The following is a 26,526-nucleotide window of genomic DNA, read 5'->3' as shown; positions in this document are numbered from 1 at the left end:
ATGTAGACCAGGCTGGCCTCAAACTCACAGAAATTCACCTGCCTCTGCCTCCCCAGTGCTGGGATTAATTGATATGAGTCACCACACCTGGAAACTTTGGAGTTTTGAGATTGTTCTCAGAATTACACCTAGCCTGAGGACTAGAGCAGAAAGAAAGAACCGGGAAGGGATTCTGGAAGCCAAGCAAGTACTGAGAGATGGATAGGCAGAACAGGGCACTCCATGCATCAGGGGCAAGGCTTTACATACATCATCCTTCACGATACTTCCTAAAGAACGTAAGTCACCCCACTTCACAGTGAGAAGTCCGAAGTTCTGACAGGATGACACATCTAAGGTAACATTGGGACAAAACCAGGATTCAAACTCAGGTTTGGTTGCCTTGGAAACGCACATCCTTTGTATTGGCTGACTCAGGGCTGCATTTTGTGACCTGCACTTGAGGTGTGGCTTTACAGGGCTGGAGAAGAGGCCAGGGAGTAAGGGAGAGTGCAGGGGGAAGTGACTCTGTCCGAAAGATCTGAGACTTGCTCACTCCAGTCACCCAACCTGATAACAGCCAGAGAAAGCAGGCTGCATGCATAGGTTCTGGAAGGTGCAGCTCCAGCATGCACTACACCATGACCATGATGACGGACTTCATGAATGAGTTCAGCACACACAGGCAGAAGCTGGCGACAGTGAACAGCACTAGAGCTGCTGACAGTCCAGACCTCCATTCTCTGAGCCTTGGTCTCCTCACTTGCCAAACAGGAATAACGACTCCATTTAGCGTTTTGCTTGGTTTTCTGTTGTTTTGTGGGGTTTTCAGGGTTGTTTGAGGATTTTTTTTTTTTTTTTTTTTTGGGTGGGGAGGATTGTTTGATTTTTGCAGTACTGGGACCTAGAGCCTGATAGTTGGAAGGCAAGCGTTCTCTCTACCAGTGAGCTACAGCCCAGCATTCCACATAGGGATTTTGAGGTGATTGGATGGAGCATGCGTGCCAGGTGTTTAGCACAATGCTGGCAAGCAGAGGAAACACTCAGCCCCTTTTAGGTCATCCTTATCATTTTTATCACTATCATTTATCATTGTTATTATGGTCCATTATTATTATTGTGGTCCATTTGCATAACGAGCACCAGAAAAAAGAAATAGAATGGTTTCTTTCATTCCCAAAGCTGGCCCCACACCAGCAGCAGGGTGACTAGAAGGATTCATTTTCTCCTTGTTTTACCAGGGAGGGTGGGGGGAGAGTTTAAAGAGAGATTTGCCTGAATCTCAAAGTTCTCCTAGTGAACCTGGGCCCACGGGATCCCCACCCCCACCCCTGGGATTAGCCCCAGGCCCTGGAGAGGCCCCCTACAGAGAAGGAGCTCGGTGGTCTGGCACATGTCCAGCGGGTGGAGCCCGGGACAGTCCTGGGCCGCCTGGCGGAGGGCCGATAAGGAGAATCCGCACATCAGCGGGTGTGCAGGGGAGACCCTCTGGGAACAGGAAGGGTTTTTTTTTTTTTCCTCCCTAATTCTTTGTTCACAGCGGTGCCCCCGACGTTACTGTATTTCTGCCATAGTGGAACAAGACACAAAACTGAAGTCGAAGAAGAATGGGGAAGAAAAGGACTTTTCACTTCAGTGTGAGATTCTGCTCTGGATGTTTGTCTGCTAACACTTTAAAGCCTGTGCATCCATCCTGGGCTCATCACCTGCAAGAACAGCCAGGGAAGCCTTTGTGGTTTTGTTTTTTCCTGCACAGGCAACAGGTAGCTAGTTTCTAGAAGTAACTTGTGTTCACCTGTGCCTACTCCCTCCTCCACTGCCCTTGAGCCTTGCTGTCCTTATCCCAGGGCACCAGGGTCAACTCCAAGACACTTCCATCACAAGAGCAGCCACAGCGCTCCCAACCTGCACCGCTGTGGTTGGCTGGTTAAATGGCAATATGGGAATCCATTTTGGTTACAAATCTTTCCAAAAACATTTCAAGGTGGGGGTAGGAAATGGCATAGAAGAGGAAAGGTGAATTGGAGTTTGGTTGTCACTAAGTAAAGATCCTGGGATGCCCTGGAGACACGCCAAAACCGTTGGCACCTTGGCACCGTGTCAAGAGAAGAGACTTGAGGTACTGAAGCCAGCCGTCCCCTCCACCCCCCACCCTGCCCCGCCCCCGCCCTGTGGCCCTGTGTTGTTCTGGCTTTGGTGGCTTAAGTGGGAGGAGAAAGCCAGTGAAGTTCACAGACCTGAAGAGCAGACCGTGGGTATAAAAGGGTGAGGTCCTTCTCCTGCAGCACCTCTCCCTGCTGAGAAAGCCTGGCCACTCTTTATCAGGCACTGCCTTCTGCCACCAGGAAGCCAGCTGGAGGGTAAGCACCCCTCAATTCTGCTCATTCTAGTTATTCCTTGTTGAAGCTTGTCTTAGTCCTCTCCGATCTTGTCCCCTTTTCTTCTTAAAGACAGAACACAGGTTTGAACTTGGATGTGTCTAACTCCTGAGACTATTCCTCCTATTTATTATTATTATTATTATTATTATTATTATTATTATTATTATTAGATTAGATATTTTAGTGATGCAAGCTGATGGACTTGACTGCAACATTGATGCACAGACTGTATCTCGACCACGCTTGCTTCCCTTTCTGCTCTCTTGCCCACTTTTACCCTCCTGCCTTCCCATCTCCGACTCTGCCCTCTTTTAAGTGGTGAAATGTGCCTCTAACTGTTGGAACTGAATAGTTGGGGTTCTGGTAGACTAGAAGGCTATTCACCACAGTCCTCTTCCCAGAAACTTAAAAGTAATGCCTGTGTTATGATTCCTGGAGAGGGTGGAAACTGTGCCGGGCTGATGTGGAAGAGAGCTCCCACAGGGTGCCCACTCTGTATACTGAATGGCCCTGACTAATCGACAGGAAGAAGTTTCATCAGGCTGTGCTCTTAAAAAAAAAAAAAAAAACAACTAAGTAAAACTGGCGACTGCATTTTTATGACTCACAAGAAAATGTGGGGTAGTGGGAACAGCCCTTGCCAGTTACAGGCTTAGGGTTCTTGTGCATGTGCTGTCCTGCTGAAGGGAGTGTGCTTGTGTGCCCATCAAGAACTCTGATCAGTCACAAATGTAGCCAGAGATTTGGTGGCTTCCTGCAGCGCTCTGTCCCTGCACAGTTCAAGGCTTCGAGGAGTGGTGTCTGCTGTAGAGGGAAGCATTTTAATCAGGAGGCAGCAATACCTGACAGGCTTCTTTGTTTCCGATCACAGCTCTAAGGAGAACTGAGCCACCATCCCTGCCATGGTGATTGAAAACAACCTCAAATAAAAATTAGACAGAGTAGCAAATAAATGTCAGCGCAGGAAGTCTTTTTATTGTGACAGAACACAAAAATGTTTCAAGAAATTCAGATATAACGCTGGATATTATTTGAAGGAATACTCGAGGCTTGGAAGATTGAGGGCTTTCAAGGCCTCTCCAATTGTACCGATTGCTAATACATGCCTCAGTACAATGCGTTTCATTGTGCATAAGAAAATAGGGAAGACGGTTGAAGTGAGACCTTCACATTTGTCTCAGATTAAACACTGAGCCCTGCCTCGTTCCACTGGTGATCTGGGCTCTCAAACAAGCTTTCCAACTCCTGCCAGCAGGTCCGCCGTGTACAGCTTCCAGAATATTCTTGAAGGCTAGCTTGCAGCCTTGTCAGTGATGCACGAGAGAGGCTGGCTTTGAGGACTTGCTGGTATTATTTTTCACGGACAGTAATTGGTCCCAGAGAGGGCACAGAACCCCTTCTCTATCACTGTCTGACCCGGTGGCCCAGAGTTACTTCTTGGTGACTGTGAATTCGGTCTGCTGTGGCCTGCCACCCACTTCAGACCCTACCATGCAGAAGCTGCTATGGCCATTGGTTGAGTTAAACAAAATCCCAGGTGACACTAACTTGCCTGGTCCCAAACCGGAAGACAGAAGTACAGGACTTTATGCCTACAGAAGCTGGCGCTGCCTGCCACCAGCCGGGTAGAATGCAGAGGCACCACCATGGTTTTGTGTAAGATGAAACCATGGGGTCTCTAAACCCCACCTTGCTCACATATTGGTCTCTCCCTGTCTCTAAGAAAATATTGATGGCTCTGCGAGCTGTGTGCGGAGGAAGGCGGAGAGGACGGGAAGCAGTGGGCGCTCCTCCTGAGGAGGGACTGTGACCCTCCCCTCATGTTTCCCTTTCCTTTTGCTTTCAACCCTTTCGTCTTTTTCTCCTTTCTTGTCCCCCACTCCTTAGCATAGCACAAGGGCCTCGCCATGGACTGCTTGATGTTGCTTCGTATCAGCCAAAATTGCAAACACCAGTACTAGCCAGATAGCTTACTGTGACTACACACACACACACACACACACACACACACACACACACATATACACATACACACATACACACACACATACACATACACACACACACACACATACACACACACATACATACACATACATACACACACACACATACACACATACAAACACACACACACACACATACACACACATACACACACATATACACACACACATACACACACATACACACACACATACACACACACACATGCATACACACATACACACACACACACATACATACACATACATACACACACACACATACACACACACACACACATACACACACATACACACACACACACACACACACACACACACACACACACACACACACATTTTCCATAAGGCATGTCAGAAATATTTTCCACGACTGTGGATTCCTCAGGTCACTTTGGTAAAGTTTCCAGGTTTCAGACAAAGTCAGTAGAAGAATGTGAAGATAAAATAAATGAAAGAAAGAGACAGATACCACACAGAACATTCTAGAACTTCTGGGGGAAGACCTGTCTTTGCATGCAACAGAAAGGAAGGAAGAGGTGGGGGGGGAGGAGAAAGAGAGAGAAGGGAGGGGAGAAAGAGGAAATTATTGAAATCTGACACGCCTGTTAAATTTAACAAGGATTGTTCCTTGTTAACAGACAGGTGATCGATATTTAGTAATTATTACTCAGGTGTAAGGGAAATGGCATGTATCAGTATTTTAGAACGAGCTTCTGCTCTGCGTGGGAAGCGTGGATAGTGTTTTATTGCAGGAAGCAGAACCCAGGAGCTCTCTCTTCTCCTGTGTCATATGGAACATGACTGAGACACTGCTTGCCTCAGAGCTGGTCCCCAACACAGAGCATAACAGCTTCCCTCAGCACCCCAGAGCCTGAAGCCACCCTACCTCTCTGTAGAGGTCTCAGATGGCCTACCCTCCTGCAAGTCAAAAACAGAACAGGAGACCTAATCTCCTGCCTGCTCTCTTCAACATGGTTTGCTACCGTTTCTTAAAGTAAAACGAGTTTCATCTCCACCATCAGTGTGTCCTCTTTCCTCTCTCCCATGAGTGGGGACCTCTGCTCCAGGGGGCCAGGGCAGAGAATATTTCCCCTCAGCAGAAACTCACACAGGCCTGTCCATCTCTCCCAGTCTGGTTTTTCCTGTGCTCCTCAGAGCCAGGACACATCCTGCTGATTCACATCTCTTTGCCCTTTGTCATGTATGCAAAAGGAAGGATGAGTGGACAGTCTTTGATTGGTGGCACTGATGACGCCCATCACGGTCCTCTTTGGATAGACCCTTTTGGAAATAAAGCCAGTGAAGCAACACCAGGAGGCTTCAGACGGCTAAGCTTGACCCTGGCACACAGGTTGCAAGAACAGGTAGGCTCCCTCCCAGCAGCTTGTTCCTTGGGGGACCCGAGAGCCTGTTCCTAGCTTGCTATCTTTTCTGAGCTCAGGCTGGGGCATGGGTGGTCAGCAAGCTCTGCTGAGCATGCTGCTGTGGCCTAGCCACCCCAACAAGCTTAGAAACTGGACCACTGAGCTAGGGCATTTGAACAGCCTTGGAAAACCCAGGAAAGCACAGCCTGGAGCTTTATGACTCTCCTGCTTGTGTTAGATTCATTGTCCTCTCTTCTCCATGGAAATGCAGTGTGTGAGCATCAGCTAGAACGCTTCTCTCTTGGGCACTGCATCCAAGTTCCCAAAAGAGACACAGATTTTCGAGCATGATAACAATCTAGAGGGAGCTAGATTTAAACTACTGATTTCTCCTAACCAGCTCTCATTCTGGAGTTCTAGAACAGGTGTCAGGGACCCCAGGCGCTAAGGGAAGATTAGCAGTTCAGAATAGGAGGTAACCACTGTCTTCTCAGTCAGGATGGGTCCTTCTCTGGGGTAAGGAATGGTGGGGATTGATGTTACAGTCCTTCAGTGCATCCCAACGAAAAAGTATTGGAGATACAGTTGAGGTGTGGATTTGGACAAAAATAGTTCAGTCTTAACTTAGGGTGGTTCTGCAGAGGACACAGGCCATTCAGGTTCCCAGTCACGTCTGGCCAGTTATACTATCAGGTTTCGAATCTCTGGGGTGATATGGTATTCGAAACTCTCTAAAATAAATATAGGCTGGAAGTTTTGAGAGCATGCGCTTGTGTATTCTGGAGTTGATTTCTGTGGCAAATGGAAACTGCCACTTTCAGGGCTTGACACATTCGGTTCCAGCAACTCAGGACAACTGTCCTTTGGGCTTCTGATCATGGCCGAGACTGGAGCCTCTTGTAACTTAGTATGACTTTTAAAATGGGTCAGTGTCTCTGAGGAAGGGTCCAACCACACAATATTTTCAGTTATGAGCTTTAAAGAGGGAGAGGTCTGAAATAAGTGATAGCCATTGCTTGGGTTATGAAATATAAGATACTTTTTCACAAATGCTGGGTTACTTGCATGGATCTGTGAATGTGAAGTATAGAGCAGAGACAGCTGGGTTATGTGGATTTAGTTTAGGTTCTGCGACTCCAGCAGTTTTCAGTGTAAAAAATTCCCAATACAAAGGTTCACCAACAGACTCACAAATGTTAGTGTCAGATTGAATGTTGCCGAGACAGAATGACCTTGGTCTAGAATGAATTGCAGAAATAGCTCCACCTTTGTGTGATGATTAACGGCGCACCATTGTTTAAAAAACAGGAAGATAGCCAGGCATGGTGGAACATATCTGTTATCCCAGCACTTGGGGGGCAGAGGCAGGAGGATCATAGCGAGTTCAAGGCCAGCCTAACCGATAGTGAGAAGTAAAATCGCTATGCAGTAGTAAACCAGTAATAAAGCATTGGTTTCTGTACTGGGATTTGTGTAAGTCAAAACTAAGTCTAGATCTTTTGAAAAGATATAATTGTATTAGCTGTCAATGGCTAGCTGGTGAAGGTAGAAAATACAACAGTGATGGGACCAGAATGAACCAGAGGAACTCTGTCCACGCCTTGCCTTGAGGAAAGATGGACTGGCTTGTCTGTGCAGCTTTGGGCATTCCCTTGGTCTCGCCTTCTGTGGCTGAGGCTTCCACACATCCTCCACTGAAGCCTTTTAAGGTTGACGATGGAGTTGCCCCACTTCCTACATATACCTGTCTGCTCTGTGCTGCTTTCATACAACCAGGGGGACTTGGCTGTTGTCCTTCTCCCAGAGTCTACCTCTAGGGGTATATCAGTGGTAGTGCTCACTTCCTGCTGTGTCTGCAGGGTACCAAATCCGATGATGTTGGTTCTCTCTTGTTATAGACTTGCCATGAGGATTACACAGCCATGTAGTCAACATACATTAGGCTTCTAGTGTTTGTATTCCGACAAGACTTTCTGATGATAGTAACAGCCTGTGCATCCTTGTATCATGAAATCTCCACATCACAATCTCTGGCTTTGGCAGCCTTGTCCAATGGCAGTCTCTAGATCAATGTTTCTCAACCTTCCTAGAGCTGCGACCCGTTAATGCAGTCCCTCATGTTGTGGTGGCCCCCAATCATAAAATCATCTTCGTTGCTACTTTATAACTGTAATTTTGCTACTGTGATAAATCTTGACGTAAATGTCTGTGTTTTCTGAGGGTCTTAGGCAACCCCTGTAAAAGAGCAGTTCATTCCCCCCAGGGGGTTCTCGACCCATGGGTTGAGAACCATTGTCCTACTCCTTTGTGGTGTGTCTGTCTTGCTTTTTTAATGCATTTATATGACAGATTCCAAATTACAGAGTATCTGAGGCAACTTTATGACATACTAATGTATTCAAGCGATCTTATTCTTGGAGACTGGGGTCAGGGGATCCTTAAGCTATGTCAACAAACACAGACTGTTTTAATTTTTTTTTTTTTTATTTTTTAAAGAATTCTTAAATAAAATCAGTAGCTTGTGTATTCTATATGTTGGTGCTTTGTTTTTCTGGGACTGAATCTCACGTACCTAGCCTGCGTTTGAACCATTATATGCTGAGGCTGGCTTTGAGCTCCTGATCCTCCTGCCTCCAACTCTCAAGTGCTGGGCTTACAGGTGTGCACTACCACTCCTGCTTATAATTGCTATTTTTTTAAGAAGAAAAATACAAATTTTAAAGTTATCTTTTTTTTTTTTTTTTAGCTTTTTCTGTATTCTTTGATTTGTTCTGTTGACATTAATTCTTTTTCTTCCTTTTCAACAACACTGAGTCCCCTGAGTGCAGGAAATGGGGGCTCAACAAATATTAGTTAAGCTAGACACTGAGCCTTCTGAGGGTACAGACAAGAACCTTCTCAGGGTAGCATTAAAGACATCAAGGACAAAGGTTGATGTTTGGGCTTGGATAATGAGTTCCTCAATGATTCTTCAGAAGGAAAGATTCTCAGAGCCATGACATTGCCCTGGTCTAGGTGAATGCCTCCAAACTCATCTTCTAAGGCCAGTGTGCAGCCTCAGCTCGCCAACCCACAGAGTTCTCCTTCAGGATGCTTACAAACTCTGTCCTTCCTTCAAGGAGCCCGAGGAAGAGATGGCCATGGAAGACAGTCCCACCATGATTAAAGTAGACCGGGGTGAAACCCAGGTGTCATCGTGTCGGGGGAGACGGTGTGGCTTCAAAGTGCTTGGCTATGTCACTGGTGATATGAAAGAGTTTGCCAACTGGCTTAAAGGTATGTAAACATCCATTCCTTGGAGAGAAGGGAGAAGCATCTTTGAGGGAATCCTTTGCCTGTGTTTTCAGCGCTGTTCCCCAGGCACCACTTTCTCGTTTTGCATTTTCTAGCTTGCAAGCCTTTTCATACTTTTCTTTTTTCATGGAAATAGTGGGGTTCTTCATCCTATAATCTCAGTACTTCACAAAGAAAATCTTCCTTCTGATAATTTATTCCTTTGGCTTAGTCTGTGCCTCTGAGCATGGCCAAGGGGAGCCATAGCTGCTTTCTGAAGCTTGGGTTCCAGTAGGGGCAAGGTGGACTGACTATAAACAGTCCAAGGGGTCAAAGAAGGCCTCAAAAATATCTGCAAGTTTCAGCCCCCACAGATTCTGGTGACTTTGTTCAGGATAGACCTTGGGGTTACCTTGCCTCTGCCTTACCTCTGTTCATCTGGCCTCTCCAGACAAGCCCGTGGTGCTTCAGTTCATAGACTGGATTCTTCGTGGCATATCCCAGGTGGTGTTCGTCAGCAACCCCATCAGTGGAATCCTGATTCTGACTGGATTTCTGGTCCAGAACCCCTGGTGGGCTCTCTGTGGCTGTGTGGGAACTGTGGTCTCCACTCTGACAGCCCTCTTGCTGAGCCAAGACAGGTAAGCAAGCCCTCATATGCCAGCTCCCTCTCTTTCTGAGCCACCAGCTGGGCAGCTGCCATGGGCAGTCCTAATAAAGCCACACCCTCCCAGGTTAAAAAAAAAAAAAAAAAAACCTTCATTCCACAGAACTCTCTGTTCCTTCTTTTGTCAGAGGCCAGAGGATTGTGGATAGTCTTTTATTCTTCTGCTCTGAACAAGGGACCAGTCTGAGTATTACCAGCTGTGTATGGTAGCCAGAATTCATCTATCACCAGGAAAGAGCCTACTGAAGTCTCCTTTAGTGATACAATTATTTATTGCAACTTTAAGCAAAATGCTCCTGAGTTCTCAAAAAGACAGTGGCTTAGCAACCCCCTTTATGTCTTATGTCCATTACCAGTTTAACAGAGTTATCTCCTTTCATGGGCAATGCACAAGCCAGCTCGGCTCCCAGGCTGATGGAAAGCCACACATCCCAGGATTTGCCCCACATTGTTTTTGCTGCAACAAAACATGATTCTGGGCTAGGTGTGCCATTCAACAGTAGAGCACTTGTCTATCATATACGAGGCCCTGCATTTCATCCCTGGGACTGAGGAGTGGGGGAGCACCCTCATTTCCTTGGTAATTATTATTTAGAAGAGAAGTCATATTTTTATATTTACATGTGTTACTTCTCAAGCTTCTTTTACTTTTCTTAGTACTAAAAAAAAAAAAAAAAAAAAATCAACACAACAGTTCCGTTGAAGTGACTGAATCTTCCTGGGTCTGGCACGGTGGCATCTCTTGACTTGGAGATGTTGCCATCCCTTGTCCACTGACCAACACTGAGGGAGGTCCAGTCCACAGAGCTCTCCACCGTCCTCATGTGTAACTCCAGTTTCTGGAGGATTCCTGAAGAAAGACAAAGGACTTTGAAACTAGAGTCCAACTTCTGATGTCCTCATCACAATGAATAGATACAACATCAGCTCATTGGTTGTACTGGCACCTCTGTGCACAGTCAGATGAAAACCGAAAACTCTCACATCAGCCACAACGTAGCTCTCTGGGAGCTCCCCCACAGGGAGGCCCTGCATTTGACTAACTCCACCACCTTCACCTCCTAGGTCCCCACAGTCATTATCTCTGAGCATCAGGCCAGAAATGGACCCTCTTGTCCTTCCATGATGCCGTACATCTCCAACTCTCGGAGTCTGAAAGGAGGGAACTTGCCAGGCTAGGGGCTTACTCTACAAAAATATTCCCCTTGCTTCCTTACAGCTTCTACTTCCTGATTATGACCTAGACTCCATTACAGCCAGAGTAGAGGCTGACATATAAGATGGTCTTTGAAAGTGACATTAAATGCCAAACACCAATCGGGTGTGTTAGTCAGGGTTCTCTAGAGGAATTGAGGAGACAGACTGAATACTTAACCATCATAAAGAGGTTTTAACAAGAGGAGCCAAGCGTGTACATAATTAAATAGGTGCCATGGCAAGTAAAAATAGGCATTTTTCTGTGCAATAACCTAAAGTTGGACACTTAGAGTCCACAAAGTAGAATCACGAGAACACAAAAATGTCCGCTAAGTTGAAGTTGGATGTTTCTGAAGGCACTATGGAAGGACTTGCCTTCCAGGAATCAAACGTCTCTCACTGAGAAATAAGACTTAAGACTGTTTGAAATGCTAAAAGCCCTGATCTAGTCAAGGTCCTCAGTGATGTAAAAGAAATGAAAATTTTCTCAGGGGGAAAGGCTGAACGAAGAGCAGACTGCCTTCCCAGGTCCCTCTCCTCCAGCAGCTTCCTGAGGTCCTTGACATACGCTGGAGGTCATTGCTCCATGTACATATTCCAGAGTTGTAGCTGTGTAGATTTCTCTTCACAGTTTAGTTGTAGCTGCATGATCCATAAAAGGCTTTGAAACACATGCCCAGGTATGATTATGTTTTCTAAAGGGGATGCGGTCTAGAAGTTACAGCTATGGTTTATGTTTTGTCCTAAGGAAGTCCACTCAGGCTATGTCTGTGCTGTTCCTCATTCCTGTAGGTCAGCGATAGCAGCCGGGCTCCAGGGCTACAACGCCACCCTTGTGGGAATGCTCATGGCCGTCTTCTCAGACAAAGGCGACTATTATTGGTGGCTAATACTCCCTGTATCTGCTATGTCCATGACTTGGTAAGTTGTACCAGATTTTCAAAGTGCCCATGGAGGGTAGAAGGAATGAAGGTTTAGTGTTTGATGAGCCCACCTTTGTAAGGTGAAAAGTACTCTGTGAGTCCATGGCAGCTGTGTGACACTATGTCATTGGACTTTGCACTTGAAATAGTTAAATGGACCAGCAAGTTGGTTTATCCGATAAAGACACTTGTAGCCAAGGATAGCAATCTGAGCTTAATCCCGGGAACCCACATGGTAGAAGAGAACTGACTTCCAAGTTTTCCTTTGACCTCCACACATGCACACCACCCCACAAACACAAATTAAATGTGAAATGAACTGGAAGTGGTTCAGCGGTACCAGCTATGGTAGCACATATCTATTACTCCTGAATTTTGGAGGCTAAGTGAAGAGGGTTGCTATGAGTGTAAGGACAGCCTGGGCTTAGAGTGAGTTCTAGGCTGATCTGTCTAGAGAGGCTGTCTGGGGGGGGGGACACACAACATAATAATAAAAGGTAATTTTATGTATCTTTTGCCACAAATTAAAAAAAAAATACTTAAAAGAATCAGAACGAGGTTATACCTTTAGTTATAGAAACTAAAGCAACCACCTTAAGAGGTGTGGATTTTCTTACAACCTGTTATTTGTCCTTATGTCAAAGTCGGCTGCATGCCCCCTTCATCCAGACATTCTCAATCTCAAATACACATTCAGCACACACAACTGCTCTGTGCTGTCGCCTGTATGTTGAGATTTTTAACCCCACCCAGGTCATTCTAAATGAATAGCCAAAGGTGCCCACCCCCATCAGTGGAGTCACCTTGAAGACTTAACTGAGCTGCTCACCTCCTTTTTTTTCTTTCTAAATTCAGTCCCATCTTTACAAAACCAGAATCTTTAAAGCTAGCTTCTGTGCTGACATCATCTTAATTCCTCTTTCTAGAAACAAATTCATCTTTCTATATTGTATCTAAAGTATAAAGTGCTGATATGCTCACAAAGGAAACTCAAGGAGCTCTCTCTGGGCACCGCATGCAGGAGGGCTCCACCCTGGTGGAACCCATAGGTGTGTGGTGGCCCTGTCCATAGTGCCAGCCTCCTCAAGGAGGTTGGCAGCTGCTCTGAAGGATTTTCTCAAGGACAGGAACCATGGCCGTCTGGTGATCTACACCCCCCAAGTAGGAGATCAGTTCTGATCTTGTGAGGATGCTTCTCCATTGTGTTAACAAATGAGATTGACACAAGGATCCAGGGATCTGTCTACACCAGTGGTTCTCAGCCTTCCTCATGCTTAGCACAGTCCTCACAGTGTGGTGGCCCCCAACCATAACATTATCTCATTGCTACTTCATAACTGTAATTTTGCTACCATTATGAATCATAATGTAAATATCTGAAAGGCAGGATATCTCAATTTGACCCCTGTAAAAGGGTTGTTCAACCCCTAAAGGGGTCATGACCTACAAGTTGAGAACCATTAATCTACACCATCCAAAGCAAGCCTAAGTTTGCACACCAAGGAACGAGGAAGCAACTCTTTGTGAAGTCTCAAGTTTACCTATAGCTCAAGGACAGACACTCTGTCCACTCCTGTAAGACCCATTTTTCCAGCCCTAACCACCCAAATCCTTAGTCTTTTCTCCAAAATAGATAACTGTAGAGAAGACATGCAGAGTGCTATATTCCAAATTCAGGATGGTGGTGACTCTGGTGTGGAGGATGGACCCCAGGATCACAGGGCACTAACTATGCAGATAAGATTTCTCTTTATTAAGAGCACCAAAACTTGTTTTTAAAACTTTGATTAGAACTCACTCTGAGTCACCTTGTGATACTTTCTTTTTCAAAAGTCAACCAAGAGTTCATTTTGTGGTGTGTCTCTGAGATACGATTGGCCCCAGGCCATAACCCCCAACCCCTAACCCCTGTGGAAGGTTTGTCAGTACAATACTTCAGAGGATGTTAGCATCTGGAGGCTCAGCCTGGCTGCTTGTCACTGATTCTCATTCTTCTGCTGTGTTCCTTAAGCCCAGTTTTCTCAAGTGCATTGAGTTCGGTGTTCAGCAAATGGGACCTCCCTGTCTTCACTCTCCCTTTCAACATGGCGTTGACGATGTACATGGCAGCCACAGGACATTATAACGCATTCTTTCCAAGTAAACTCTTCACACCTGTCACCTCTGTGCCCAATATCACGTGGTCTGAGCTCAACGCACTGGAGGTAAAATATCAACTTTTTTTCTCCCTAAAAATCTGCAATGACAGTCCTCATGGATAGTTCATTGGAGATCAGACACTGTACCCTTCTTTGAGTGGCTGAGACAAGGCAAGTGGTCTCTCACTTGGGGTTAGAGATTTCATGATCAGCTTCTCCCAGTCAGAACTGTTATACATTCTTGGACTCTATAGAACCTGGCTGTTCTGCCCCCTTATAGAATACAAAGGGTTCTCAAGGTATAGTGGGACCTAAGAACCTATATCAACAAATTCCTCCAAACTGTGCTGGTAGACAGAGCTTGAGATCTGCTGAGTAATGGGGTGTGGATATGGTACAGCTCCTTACAGATAGGTGCAGAGAGCATGTGCTTTCAAAAACCTGCTTCTCCCAAATTGAATTCCAGCTCTTCCCATGGGTGTTTCTATAGGAAATGTGCAGGTTTTTTCAGTGTGTGTGTTCGTTTGTGTGTGCGTGCATACATGCGTGCATGTGTGTGTGTATACAAATTGCAATAGAGCCTCACATATACCAGGCTAATGCTTTGCTATAGAGCTGCATCTCAGTACCTTGATTAATGTTTCTTAATTTCTGAGAATAAGTAGTTGAAATCAAAGACAACAAAAGAGGCCTTCCTGGTTTTGTTTTTGTTTTAATGTGCAAAAGACTGGCTCTCCTACTGTCAGATTAGATGTGCCCTTTTGCCATTCTCTCTGCTGAGTGAGGAAAACATGGGAGACGTTTACATAGTCTCTGCATTATCTTTGACCCAGGAAGCAAATAGAAGTACTTGGAACTATTCCAAAATGAAAAGTAACATTGTAAAATTGTATATCACTCTCTCGGACTACATTGTCTCGTAAGACACCATTAGCCCTATGTGGTTATTTAAACTTAGATGTAAATGCATTCACAACTCAATTTCTCAACTTCACCAGCCGCAACTCAGATACTCAGTACCTCTGTGTGGCTAGTACCTGCTGTACTGGATATTTCAGATAGGGACTATCAACATGAAGATTCTGAAGGTCAGTTGACCTCTTCCAATTCAGGACTTTTATGGGATAGCTCACCCAACTTTCCCAGCCCTGACCACCCAAGAGATACCTAGGATACCAAGTTCAGAGATAAAAGTCTAATCAGTCTTCACCTGTGCAAAGTTCCCAGGTCTACAAGAGATGGGGAATGACTACGCACAGACAAGACTAGGAACAGAAAGCATTTAGAGGCCACCTTAAGGTAGACTCAGTGTGGTGCAATGCACCGAACAAGGGCCAAGCCAGTGTTTGGAAGCCCAAGGTGGGGCTTCCTTTGCCAGGCAGAGTTATTGCTTCTAGGGCCTCACCAAAAGATACGTGAGAAGTAGAGAGGCCGTCATCTTTCAGGAAATGTTTTGCTCAAAGGGAGAAGCAGTGTGTGATTATGTTTTCCTGGCCAAACCAAAAGTTTTATTAGATGGAAATGTTATTCATTTGAGCCAAATCCTGTGTTCTCCTGAGAACTGCCATGTTGTAAACACTTCAGATTGATTAAGGCCTCTGTCAGAAAACAGAAATGTAAAGTTTGTGTTTTCGTGTCTTGAGATCTGACAGACAGGTGTTAATGACTAAAATAAGCCAAAGATATTTTTACTAAATGGTACATGTTCCACTTGGTATCAGAAGGGCAAATGTGGTCCTGATTCATCAAGTTGGCTATAATTGCTTCTAAATTATGGATGAGCTAATCTTGTTCAGTTCACTGACCTTTTAAGTCTGGGCAGCCAACACAATTGTACTAGTATTTCTACAGACTGGGGAACAGCACTGATTCACTGCCAGCACTGATGGACAGCAGGAAGCAACTGACCTGTGTCCCTGACACACTAGGGAAGGTACAACCTGTCATCAGAGCCAGGAGCAGTGAGACCTCCCTGGAAGCCTCACATAGTGGGAAACTTAGTGAGCACAAGAGGTTTGGAGGAGCCGTGCTTGACGTGCCCCTGAGCAGGACCGGTGTAGCTCTCCAGAGAGAAAGCCAAAGAGCAGATGAGGTTTTCTTTTCTGTATTCATATAATATTGGCACTGATCCTGCAGGATACAATATACGAATTCTAACTGTCATGTCGTATGACGTTACGGTGTCCTGTGGTCTTTTCATCTGTTGTTTGAGTGTCTACAGTTTTGTGCTTTCCATTACAGCTGCTCAAGTCCCTCCCGGTGGGCGTCGGTCAGATATACGGCTGTGATAACCCATGGACAGGGGGCATCTTTCTGTGTGCCGTTCTTCTTTCCTCCCCACTCATGTGCCTGCATGCTGCTATTGGGTCACTGCTGGGTGTCATCGCAGGTGAGCATGAGACTCGCAGCCCAACATAAGCATTTTCTTCATCCCATGCATGTCTTGGGCATCTCTTACACTACAGAGCGTTCTTGGGGTCTCTGAGCAAGAAGAGCTCTTGGGATACTTCTCCTGACCCCACAACTCATTGGAGAGCATCGTTCTCTGTGCCCCAAGCTCTGACCACCCTTGTGTTTGCCTAACAGGACTCAGTCTTGCAGCTCCGTTTGAAGACATCTACGCTGGGCTCTGGGGATTCAACAGTTCTCTGGCCTGCATTGCAATTGGAGGCATGTTCATGGCACTCACCTGGCAGACCCACCTCCTGGCTCTTGCCTGTGGTGAGTATCCTACATATGGTGTGGGTGCCCACATGTAGGGGGTGCCCTTGAGGACTCAATCAAAATCGTGGGCAAGCAGTAAACAATCACACACAAAAATTCAAAGGGTCATATGAGAAATTCAAACTGGAACTTGAGTTTCCTGCCAGCTAACTGTGTGAGTGGAGCAAGTGTTGTTCCTCATCTGGGAGAATTAAAGTCATCTTTGCCTGCTACATTGGTTATTGCGAAGGAAAAGCCTGTGGAGTCTCAACAGCCATTCTATTTATTTTGGTATATATTTGAGGGAATAGATCCATGACATGTACTGTGGTTGTGTGTGTGTGTGTGTGTGTGTGTGTGTGTGTGTTTGCTTGTTGTTATGCCCCCTCAAAAAAAAAAAAAACCTAAAAATGTAATTTTAGCTAAATATAAAGCTATGTTGTTTGATGACCCAGGTTTCATGTGCTCCTTTGAGAGTCCATTTAATCAGTGGTTTTCAGACCTGAGCATGCACCAGAATCACACAGAACGTCAGTGAATGCTCAGACTGCTAGATCGGCCTCTGACACAGAGTTAGAGGCAGAGGGAGAAACCTGTTCCTCTGACATGGAGGCCTGGAGACTACCAGCTAAGAAGTGATTTATTAGCCCTTCATGATCCCCAGTAGACCCTGCCTGCAGAGCTAGACTAGACCCCAGCTCCTCAATTCCGTCCTTCTCATTGAACTTGGGTCAGGGAAGAGCTGAAATGCATCAAGTCCAAACCTAGAAGCCGTATCTGCCCATGTTCCACACAGTTGTTCCCACCACCCTGGGCTACTTCTTGGCTGTAGCTTTCAGACCCTGTGGCAGCACTTTAAAGTAATGTAGGCCTCAAGAGCTTTGGACTTGGAAAGCTGGGGGGTTCCCTAAGCTGAGGATGAGGGACAGACATTCACCCATAGCCTGTGTCATCCCTAGTTCAATACAAGTAAAACATTAAAGATAATTCTAGAGTGGAAGGAGTGACCCCCTGGGAGACAAAAAGGTAAAGGGATTGTGGGTTGTAAAGTGGAGTGGAAGAGGTGAGCAGGAGACTGGGAGTTTGTAGCACTGCTCAGTTGGGGTTTATGCTGGGGCATGGCCAACAGATCTCAAGCTGCTGGGTGCTGTTTGGAAGTTACTTTGTTGCTTTGTCATGACTCCGCTGAGCTCTATCTCTATTTGTTTCTCTACTCTTTATCTGTTCTCAAGTTCAGGGCAAAGCAGGCAGGGCTGGGGGCAGATTCTGTAGCTTAGCTGGGACGGAGTTGCTCACCCTCCGGCCCCTAGCTTTTCCTGAGATTGCTTTCACACCTTTATTGGGAGCGCGCATACTTTATGTTACTGTGTGTGGTAGCACAAATGCATTGACTGTGTTTAGATAGTCATGCTGTAGCCTAGATGGATACTAGAAAGACAAAGGGTTAGAAGCTTTGGGTCCCCTGTAATTCCTGAGCAGAGAACACTGGAGTAGAAAGTAGGAACCTGGTGATTTGGGGGTGAAGATCCTCAGGGAGACTCTCAAGGTTTGCACCAGAACAAGAAGAAATCAGTAGTACAGGGTCTGTTGGTGGGGCGATTAGAGTTGTCACGAAGTACTTCCTGGACAAGGTGACTTTTCTGTGAGCCCGAGCACAGGATTTGATGGGAAAGATGGTGCTGGTTGGCATGAGGACAGCCCAAGTCAAGCAGAAAGCATTTGACCACATGAAGAGTGGATTTGGATCTGGCAGGCTAGTGAAAAGGATGGAGCCTAAGACCTTTGCAAATGCTTCCCCCAAAGGGGAATCTTTCCTTCCATTGTTGTTGTTGTAGTTGTTGTTGTTGTTTTTTAATTGTAGTAATAAATAGTAGAGTTTCATTGTTAAGTCAATACAAAGTACAAAGAGATAGGAAGGGAAAATACTCCATCCTTCTCCCTCAGGCAACTTTGTAACCAACCTCCTTCCGCAGCTCCTGGTGATGACCCTGGTCTACTCATCCCATCCTTGATAATCTTCCAGCTCAAAGTCTTATCTTAAGCAAGGTTGCAAGTTTCTTTTCATAATCACAGATTCTAGATATCAGGGCGTGGACCCCAATGGAGAACAGTTTTCCGTCTGTCATACTCACTCTGCCTTCGATAGAACTTTTGAAGGTGGGGTGAAGTAGGAGATACACAGTAAAACCCTAACTAAAAAAAGAAAGAAAGAAAGAAAGAAAGAAAAAGAAAAACCCCAAACAAAAAACCAACCCTGACCTGTTGCCAGACAACCTGGGACTTAATCCCAGCAGCGTTCATAACACTTCTGGGCCTAGGTCTACCCATTTAAAAAGAGGGGTTGCATTGCCTCATAGACTTTGCCTAGGATTAAATAGTGTGTGCATAAATCGCATGAAACGTAAGTGGTATTCTGCACTTGTTTGCACTATTTAAGGGTATGGTAAACTTTTTTTTCCTGGTGGCTTTGCATAACTTAGCAACAATTAACTTTGTTTACTATTCCCCCTCAACGTCTTAACTTCATCCACACCTTTATCTTCCCTCCAAATATGAACAACACCTTAGCCCGCTTCAGCCCCCACTGGGAGGCCCGCCCCCGACAACCACTGAAACCACATTGGTGTTATACAGAATTTTCATTTTAGACCCATGCAAACAGGCATTTTTACACTTCTTTGTTTAGTAACTACTGCCTTTAGTGACGTGTGTATTCACCCCTGCCCTTGGCTCACACCGCCCTGTTGAATTGCTTCTTCAGAGACAGTTCTGTTGGGAGGAACTTCTAAGGCTCTGCACACCTGTGAACAGCTCCATTTCTCCCTGACTTAGGTTTTAGTTCAGCTGTCTGAAAACAGCACCAGACTTAAGGATTCTTTTTCTTCCCCTAACATTTTGAAAATTGTCCTCAAAGATGATTGCATTGTCTTTTTATATCCCAAACTGCCATTAAGATTTCTGGAAGAAAATAAAAACTAGTTGTTGTTAAAGGTAATTTTATTTTGCTCTCTGGACATTTGGAATTTTATCTTTGCATGTGAGTTGTTTTTCTGTTGCCTGTCTAGATGTGAGGGTTCCCCACCCCCTGTGTTACTAGCCACTCAAACCCTTTCAGTGTGAGCTCTCCTGTCTTTCTGAGATTTTGTCTGCTTTTAATTTTCCAAATAGTCCTTTTCTTGTGGGTTAGTTCTGTGAGAGCTTTTCCATTGCTGTGGACTTTTCTTATTATTTTCTGCTCTTCATCCCTTCACAAGAACCTCCAGTTTAGTTTGTCAAGTGAACCATCACTTGGCTCCATCCATTCATTAGGCTTTGTCCTGCTGTCTATTGCATTCTGGGCTTCTGGCTTTGACTAAGGCTCATCTGTAGTGTTTGCCTATTTATGTCTGACTTTCCTGGCATTTGCTCTCCTTAGATGTCCCCTTCCTTTGACCTAAGTTTGTTTCCCAAGGGATTCCAGCTGTTTGAATGACAGCTCTCAATGGGGACTGGAAGCCAGAGCCCTTCTCTTAGACTGCTCTTAGATGGGCAGTCAGGTTATGGTTCCACCTCTCAGGATGTACAGCTTCTGATGGTTGAGGTAATACGGATGCTTTAGATATGCCAAGCTTGTCATGCTGGAGGATAGTTACATGGCTTCTATTTTGGAGCCATTTCAGACACTGCTCCAATGAGTGCTTTTGGTATAAATATCCAAATTTGCACTTTATTAATATTTATGTAACATATTTCTGAATTCAAATTGATGGTTCAAAGGAATGGCAATTCTAATGTCCACAGATGTGGAGTTCATCCTCAGAGAGCCCTATCGGTTCCTTCTGAGTCTGACAGTATGAGAGTGTCAACTCCATCCCCACTGTGTCCCAGCAGACTTCCTAATACCCACAAATGAACTCTTGGGACAGACCTCCAGGCCCTCTTGCAAAGCAAGTCTTTTGTGTAAAATGCCACAGCAAGTTTCGGCTTGCTCATGTTGCCCTGTCACTGCCAAACAAAAGGCCCAGCTTGTCTGCCAAGGTAAACAAATAGCAGACACTGATTACAGAACTGTTCTTGTCTTCATTCCACATGTCTCCATCAGGGGGGACTTGGGAACCTGAAACAGTACCTGTCAGGGCTGCTTTCCTTACCTGGAGATCAGGAGCTGGGCAGCCAAGGAAGAGCCTTGTTTAGTCTGTCATCTTTAAACGCTATCAGCCTATTTTGTACCACTTATCAATAGCTGGGTTACTATAGTAGGACTCATCCATGACAGTCCACTGTCATTGCCCATGGAATCCAGGCTCTCATTGAGGTTTAAGGGCCTTTTCTAATGCAATCAGGGAATCACCTCCACACAGCCATGCACTATACAGAAGCTTCCCTGGCGTAAGCCAGTCCCAGCTCTGCACTGCAAGTCTTCATAGATGGGCAGTCTGCCATTTATTAGTCAGACTCTCACTGTAGAGAAAAGAGCAAGATGGACTTAGAGATTATTCCAAAGCATGTAACAGCACAAAACTCAAGAGAGTCAGAAGTATGCCTTAGCAGTATGTTGGGCCTTTGAAGGAGATAAGAGACAATAATGTCTGGCGTGCTCAGAGGAAATGAAGAGATGGTACTCAACAGAGCAGGCCAGAATGCAACTTATGCTTAGCAGAGTACCCGTGAAGAGATGCTGAATGAGTGACTTAGATCTTGAAAATAAATGAAATTGATGAAAGCAAAGATAGAAATCCTTCCCACTCAAGCCATGAGCATCCTTCTTCTCAGAGTGGTACCCTAGTACCCTGCCAAAAGAGAAATTCACAGCCACTCTGGATAAATATAAAATTTCATTTGAGATGTCATTATCTGCCTCCCTAAAGCAGACCTTTAAGTTCTGAATGACAAAAATAAAAAAGATTCTGAGTTCTGTAGGTCGAGTTTTCCCATCCTGGGAGCTACTTCCAAATTACCACACTGAGACTTATATTAATTACAAATGCTTAGTCAGTAGCTCAGGCTTGTTACTAGCTAACTCTTACACTTAAATTAACCCATAGTTCTATTTATGCTTTGCCACATGGCTCATGGCTTGTTATCTCATGTTCTACATGTCCTGTTTGCTCAGCAGCTGGCTGGTGTCTCCTGTGACTTCACCCTCCTTCTTCCCATCATTCTCAGTTTGGCTCTCCTGCCTAATTTCCTGCCCAGCTACTAGCTAGTCAGCTTGTTTATTAAACCAACCACAGTGACAAATCTTCACAGTGTACAAAGGGATTATTCCACAGCAGCGTTCATTCATTATACAGCAAATACTGTATAATGAGTATGGAATCCGAAGGCAGAACTGTTTCTGAATACTCACTCTCATTAGCATGAGAAACTAGGACATGAGAGGATTCATTGCCCTATTTAAGGAGCATGGTACTGGGGGAAAATATCAATAAAAGGACAAGCAAGTGATGATCAGAGATCCCATAGCTCGTGTGATTCATAAGGATTGACTGACTGACTGACTGATTGATTGATTGATTGATTGATTTGGTGACTGTCTAACAGTGTCCCAAATGACTATGTGAACAATATAGGAAAGTCATTTTTCATTTTTTGGAAAACCTGAGGACATTCCACACTCCTTACCTCATCCTCAGTCAAGACAGCGAATTTGGTGGTTAGCTGGTTCATGTGGTCAAAACATGCCACTTGCATGTTTTTTGTTTTGTTTTTGTTTTTTATTTTTGCTCAAAGTAAATGAAAATATCAGATGCTTACTAATTAACTTGTATGCCCACCTTTAGCGTATGAAAAGATATTACATGAAAAGGGTTTCAGGGGTATGTTCTGCTTCTGCCATGCTCCAAGCTGTTTGCTTCGTATTTTTAGATTGCATAATTTTTGTAGCTATGAAATCCAAACCATTAATATGAAGGTCCTACATGCTGTGACTCTGTAGAGAACCCAGGCTGCCTCCTCTAAATTCAGTCATTCTTATATAAAACAACATGGCAGTTTATTTGCCACGGAAAGCCTTTCCCTAAAGTGTTGCTACAACAATGAAAAAAGCAAACCACACTGCAAGACTACTTTTATTGAGGATTTACTATGTGCTGACTGTGTGTTGTTTCTTTCATGCTCACCCAGCCCTGTGAAGAGTTGGTCCTGTTACTTGATTGTACGGCTAAGGAGACAGAGCATAGAAATGAGACCAGTGAGTTCTGCAGGAATGAACCAGAATCTGAACTCATAGCTTCTAAGTCTAAATTCCCATTTATAACTACAGACCTGGGGTGCTGGGCTGACTGGTAGAATACAGAAGTGTACATACAGTCTAGGATGCTGATGAAAAGGACATCTACCAAACAGTGTTCTTTCCTCTTTTTGTAGCTCTGTTTACTGCCTACTTCGGAGCCTGCATGGCACACCTAATGGCTATGGTGAGTTCTTTGATCTCATTTCATCCTCAACATGACTCGTCAGTGACATAGAAGTCCACCGATGCCCACCTGAGCAGCGGCTGGTGGCAGGGTCCATGAGCATGATCGCCATTGTCCTACCGTGTGCTGCCTCTCGGCCACTCCCACCTTCTACCGTCCCAGCAAACTCTAGTCCAAACTACAGTTACCAGGCTTGTTACAAATGTCAGATTGCTTGGTTTAAAGAATAACTTTAACAATAGCTCTATCAACAACTCAGTACCATAGTATCATGTTCATAGTCTAACTCTGGTGTTTGATAAGATGACTTGAGCATATAGTTTACTTATTAAGAAAATCAGACCTGTGGAGTAGTTGAGAAATCAGAAAAGAGCGGACAAGGATAGTTGACTAAAGAAACAGGTGGTATTTTAAATCCAGCCATTTTTTCTTTAATTTTCACTCTCACCCACTCATCAATAAAACTTTTCAGACCTAGGTCCTACTTCTATTATTTCTGAGCAAATCTTTGCTCATTAGCTCTCTCCTGCCATGCTTCCTCATTAGTCCAGGCTGGCCTCAAACTCACTGTGTAGCTGAAGCTTGCATTAAACTGGACAACAGGTGGCCTGCTACTATGCCTTCCTTTCTAATACTGTCATCTGCCCTTTGGTCTTCTGCCTCTCCCCCAAGGAGCCAGATACCCCCTAACTGGACTGAGACCCCCTACTTCCTAATGCCTGAACTTCTTCCTCCTTTTCGCCTCTCATGCAAGTAACGCAGGACTCAGACAATGGAGATGCATTCAGGGTTGTTTGTGGGTCACAGTAGAATTTGATTCTCTCAGCAGCTCATAGAGATTTTAATCTGGGAAGGTCTCTGTGGAAACACAGCATCTTTGTGGTAGGAAGTTAAGATGCTATTGTAGCTCTGCCAGATGAGGGGTATATGAGAACATTATGGAGTCCTTCACACCTGAACAAAGAAAATCCATAAGCATCATCAGCCTGTGGATCAGAACTGAATGAAGTCTACCACTGAGTTAGCTGGGGCGATCTGGAAAACTTCCAATTCTGAGGGCTCATCCCTTGATTTGAGGATAAAGTATATCATGTATGATGATTGGGCATACTTTTTTCAGACTTCCCCCAGGTGATTCTGATATGCAGTCAGGTTTTGGTACCCTATCCCCCATCACACTTATGAGGCCCATACAAAAGACTAAAGCTAACCAATGTAGTATACTCAGAAATGTGTGAGTGGACATAGCAGCTTTGAAGCAGGGCACCTGCCCCCAAAATTTAAAAGTCTGTTTAGGAGAGAAAATCAAAAGAAATAAAGCAAGCTGAGTTAAATAATGGGGAGACGTTAAGGACAGAGCGGTCGCTATGGCTGACTAACAGAGAAGCCCTGGTGGGTGTGATGAGTGGTCAGGAGTTATCAGCATTTGCTGTCACCAGGTGTGCCCAGTGTCACCCTGGCACATCATGTTTGGGAAGTATGGATAAGTGAGAAAACTGGGCAGACATACAGAAGATTTAAAACTGACCACCATAAAAAGTTAACTGAAAACATTTCAAATGGTAGATGCCCTGACATCTTAGACACCATTAAGGTTTCACAAAGTAGCACAAGCAGATTCCAGAGCAATGCCCCCACCAATTCATGCCCTGGGTGGGAAGCTCAGGTGGTCCATTGTGTGGACTTGCTATCCAATGGGATCTCAGAAGAATGTGTGACCTGTCTCTCCTCTCTCAGGTCCGACTGCCAGCTGGTACGTGGGCCTTCTGTTTGGCCACACTACTGTTTCTCTTGATGACCACGACAAACCGCAACATCTACAGGATGCCCCTCAGCAAAGTCACCTACTCAGAAGAGAACCGCATCTTCTACCTACAAAACAAGAAAAGGATGGTAGAAAGCCCTCTGTGAAAGCAACCCCACACAACAGCTGTGGTCACGAGTCATTTCTACGTGCAGCACCTATTGGCTTCCAGATTCTCAGCAACTGCTTTTCATCACCAGGGAACAACTTTCAGACTGTCAGCGACCCATTCTTTTGCTTGCTTTGTATTTTTCTTTTTGACTGTATATCGTCAAGCACATGAGAGCCATGTCCAGGTGATGTTCTCTGGAATGGAATTTAAACTCTTCTGTGTGTTGAGGGGTGGGGGGTTGCGCTAAGATTGTAATGTATTTATAAAGTCAAAATGTTCCAACAGAAAGGAGAAATGGGAGCAGAATAACTATTATTCAAAGCTATCTTTGATGTCAGTATTAAAAATTAAGTTCTGTAACCATTTAAGCCTTACGGCATTCACAGGCACAGAAGCAAAGCCAACCCAAAGGTCTCAGATAAACAGTTTGCTTTCAGAATTAGTACAAGTTACTCATAGCAACTGTGACCAACATTGCAGTGGGACAGGTTGACCTCAGGACTGGTCCTCAGCCCGCCAGTAGCGTGACTTCTACACTATCACGTGTGTGACATTCTTATATTTTTGGTTGTGAGCCTAGCCTTCATCCCATGTGGCATTCTTAATGAGAATGGTTAGGGTTTTTCCAAACTGACAGAACTGTGGGGAGGACTTGCTGGTCAAAATAGTTTTGTATTGCCGCTCTTGGAATCTGAAAAATTCAGGTAGAGTTTATTTATTCTTATGAAAAGAAAATATTCTTTTCACCTATGTAAGTTTGCAGCTAGCCAATTCCTAGACATTAAATAAAAAATATATATGTATGGAATACTTAGCATAGTTGCTTTTACTCTAGTTATTATGTTATCTTTTTACTTTTTAGTTTTACTTTTTGACTGAAGGCCTTGCAAAGTAGCCCAGGCTAGCCCAGAACTCAGCCTCATTTTGTTTCCATTCCCTAAGCACTGGGACTATATGTTAGTTTTTTAAGTGCTTCAGATACATAGCAACTTGACTAACCTCAAGAGCCTTTTAAAGCCACATTTTTAACGAATTTGAGGACATCTTCTAGACATTGGCAGTTAAGTTGGATTCACAGTCTTTCCAAGAATTCTTTAATTTCTTAAAACAAACAACATTATTTTCTGCACACTAATGTTCTGTTTGGGAAACCAATGGTATTGGAACTACCTGGAAGAAATGCAGGGAGGGAATTCTCCAGATTTTCTTTTTAAATTTTTTAACTTAAAATCTGTGGTTTCTGTAAAAATTTTATGACCAATCCTGCTGAAGAGGACAGCAAAAGAGTCCCATTTGCCAACTGCCACCTGTCCAATAAAAGTTATTATTTGGAGATTGGGAAAGTGAAATTTTAATTCCTAAAGATTTTTTTTCCCCTATTGAGTATGTTGTTCATGCCTGAAATCCTAGCACTCGGACAACTGAGGCAGGAGGATCACAAGTTTAAGGGCAGTGTGGGCTACATTGAACGACCCTATCTCAAAAAACAAACAACAAAAAAGAAACACTTGAAAACCCTCTTTCAGTGCTAGCTGAGTGGTGGTGGCGCACACCTTTAATCCCAGCAGAGGCAGAGGC

At 44.7% G+C, this 26,526-nt stretch overlaps 1 protein-coding gene across 2 annotated transcripts; it reads left to right on the top strand.

The window, feature by feature from the left end:
• Positions 1-1,499: 1,499 nt before the first annotated feature.
• Slc14a1 (solute carrier family 14 member 1 (Kidd blood group)) lies at positions 1,500-26,526 on the top strand. Of its 2 annotated transcripts, XM_036205100.1 has the most exons (10): positions 1,500-2,339; positions 5,582-5,733; positions 8,853-9,009; positions 9,458-9,647; positions 11,663-11,791; positions 13,805-13,997; positions 16,173-16,320; positions 16,518-16,652; positions 22,983-23,032; positions 24,770-26,526. In XM_036205100.1, the coding sequence occupies exons 2-10, from the start codon at positions 5,587-5,589 to the stop codon at positions 24,941-24,943; spliced, it is 1,323 nt and encodes a 440-aa protein (XP_036060993.1). In that variant the 5' UTR covers positions 1,500-2,339; positions 5,582-5,586; the 3' UTR covers positions 24,944-26,526. The 2 variants fall into 2 exon arrangements, with proteins under 2 accessions (XP_036060993.1, XP_036060994.1); XM_036205101.1 differs by lacking the exon at positions 5,582-5,733 and having other exon boundaries at positions 2,122-2,339.

The sequence above is a fragment of the Onychomys torridus genome, chromosome 13, assembly GCF_903995425.1.
Source record: "Onychomys torridus chromosome 13, mOncTor1.1, whole genome shotgun sequence".
NCBI lineage: Eukaryota > Metazoa > Chordata > Mammalia > Rodentia > Cricetidae > Onychomys > Onychomys torridus.
Note: the sequence above shows the minus strand (reverse complement) of the source record. Positions and strands in the feature narration are given on the sequence as shown.

Coding starts and splice junctions, on each gene's coding strand:
- Slc14a1 (XM_036205100.1), top strand. CDS start 5,587: ATGAGTGGACAGTCTTTGATTGGTGGCACTGATGACGCCCATCACGGT. Junction 9,010..9,457: donor GTTTGCCAACTGGCTTAAAG/GTATGTAAACAT, acceptor TGGCCTCTCCAG/ACAAGCCCGTGGTGCTTCAG. Junction 16,653..22,982: donor CCTCCTGGCTCTTGCCTGTG/GTGAGTATCCTA, acceptor CTCTTTTTGTAG/CTCTGTTTACTGCCTACTTC.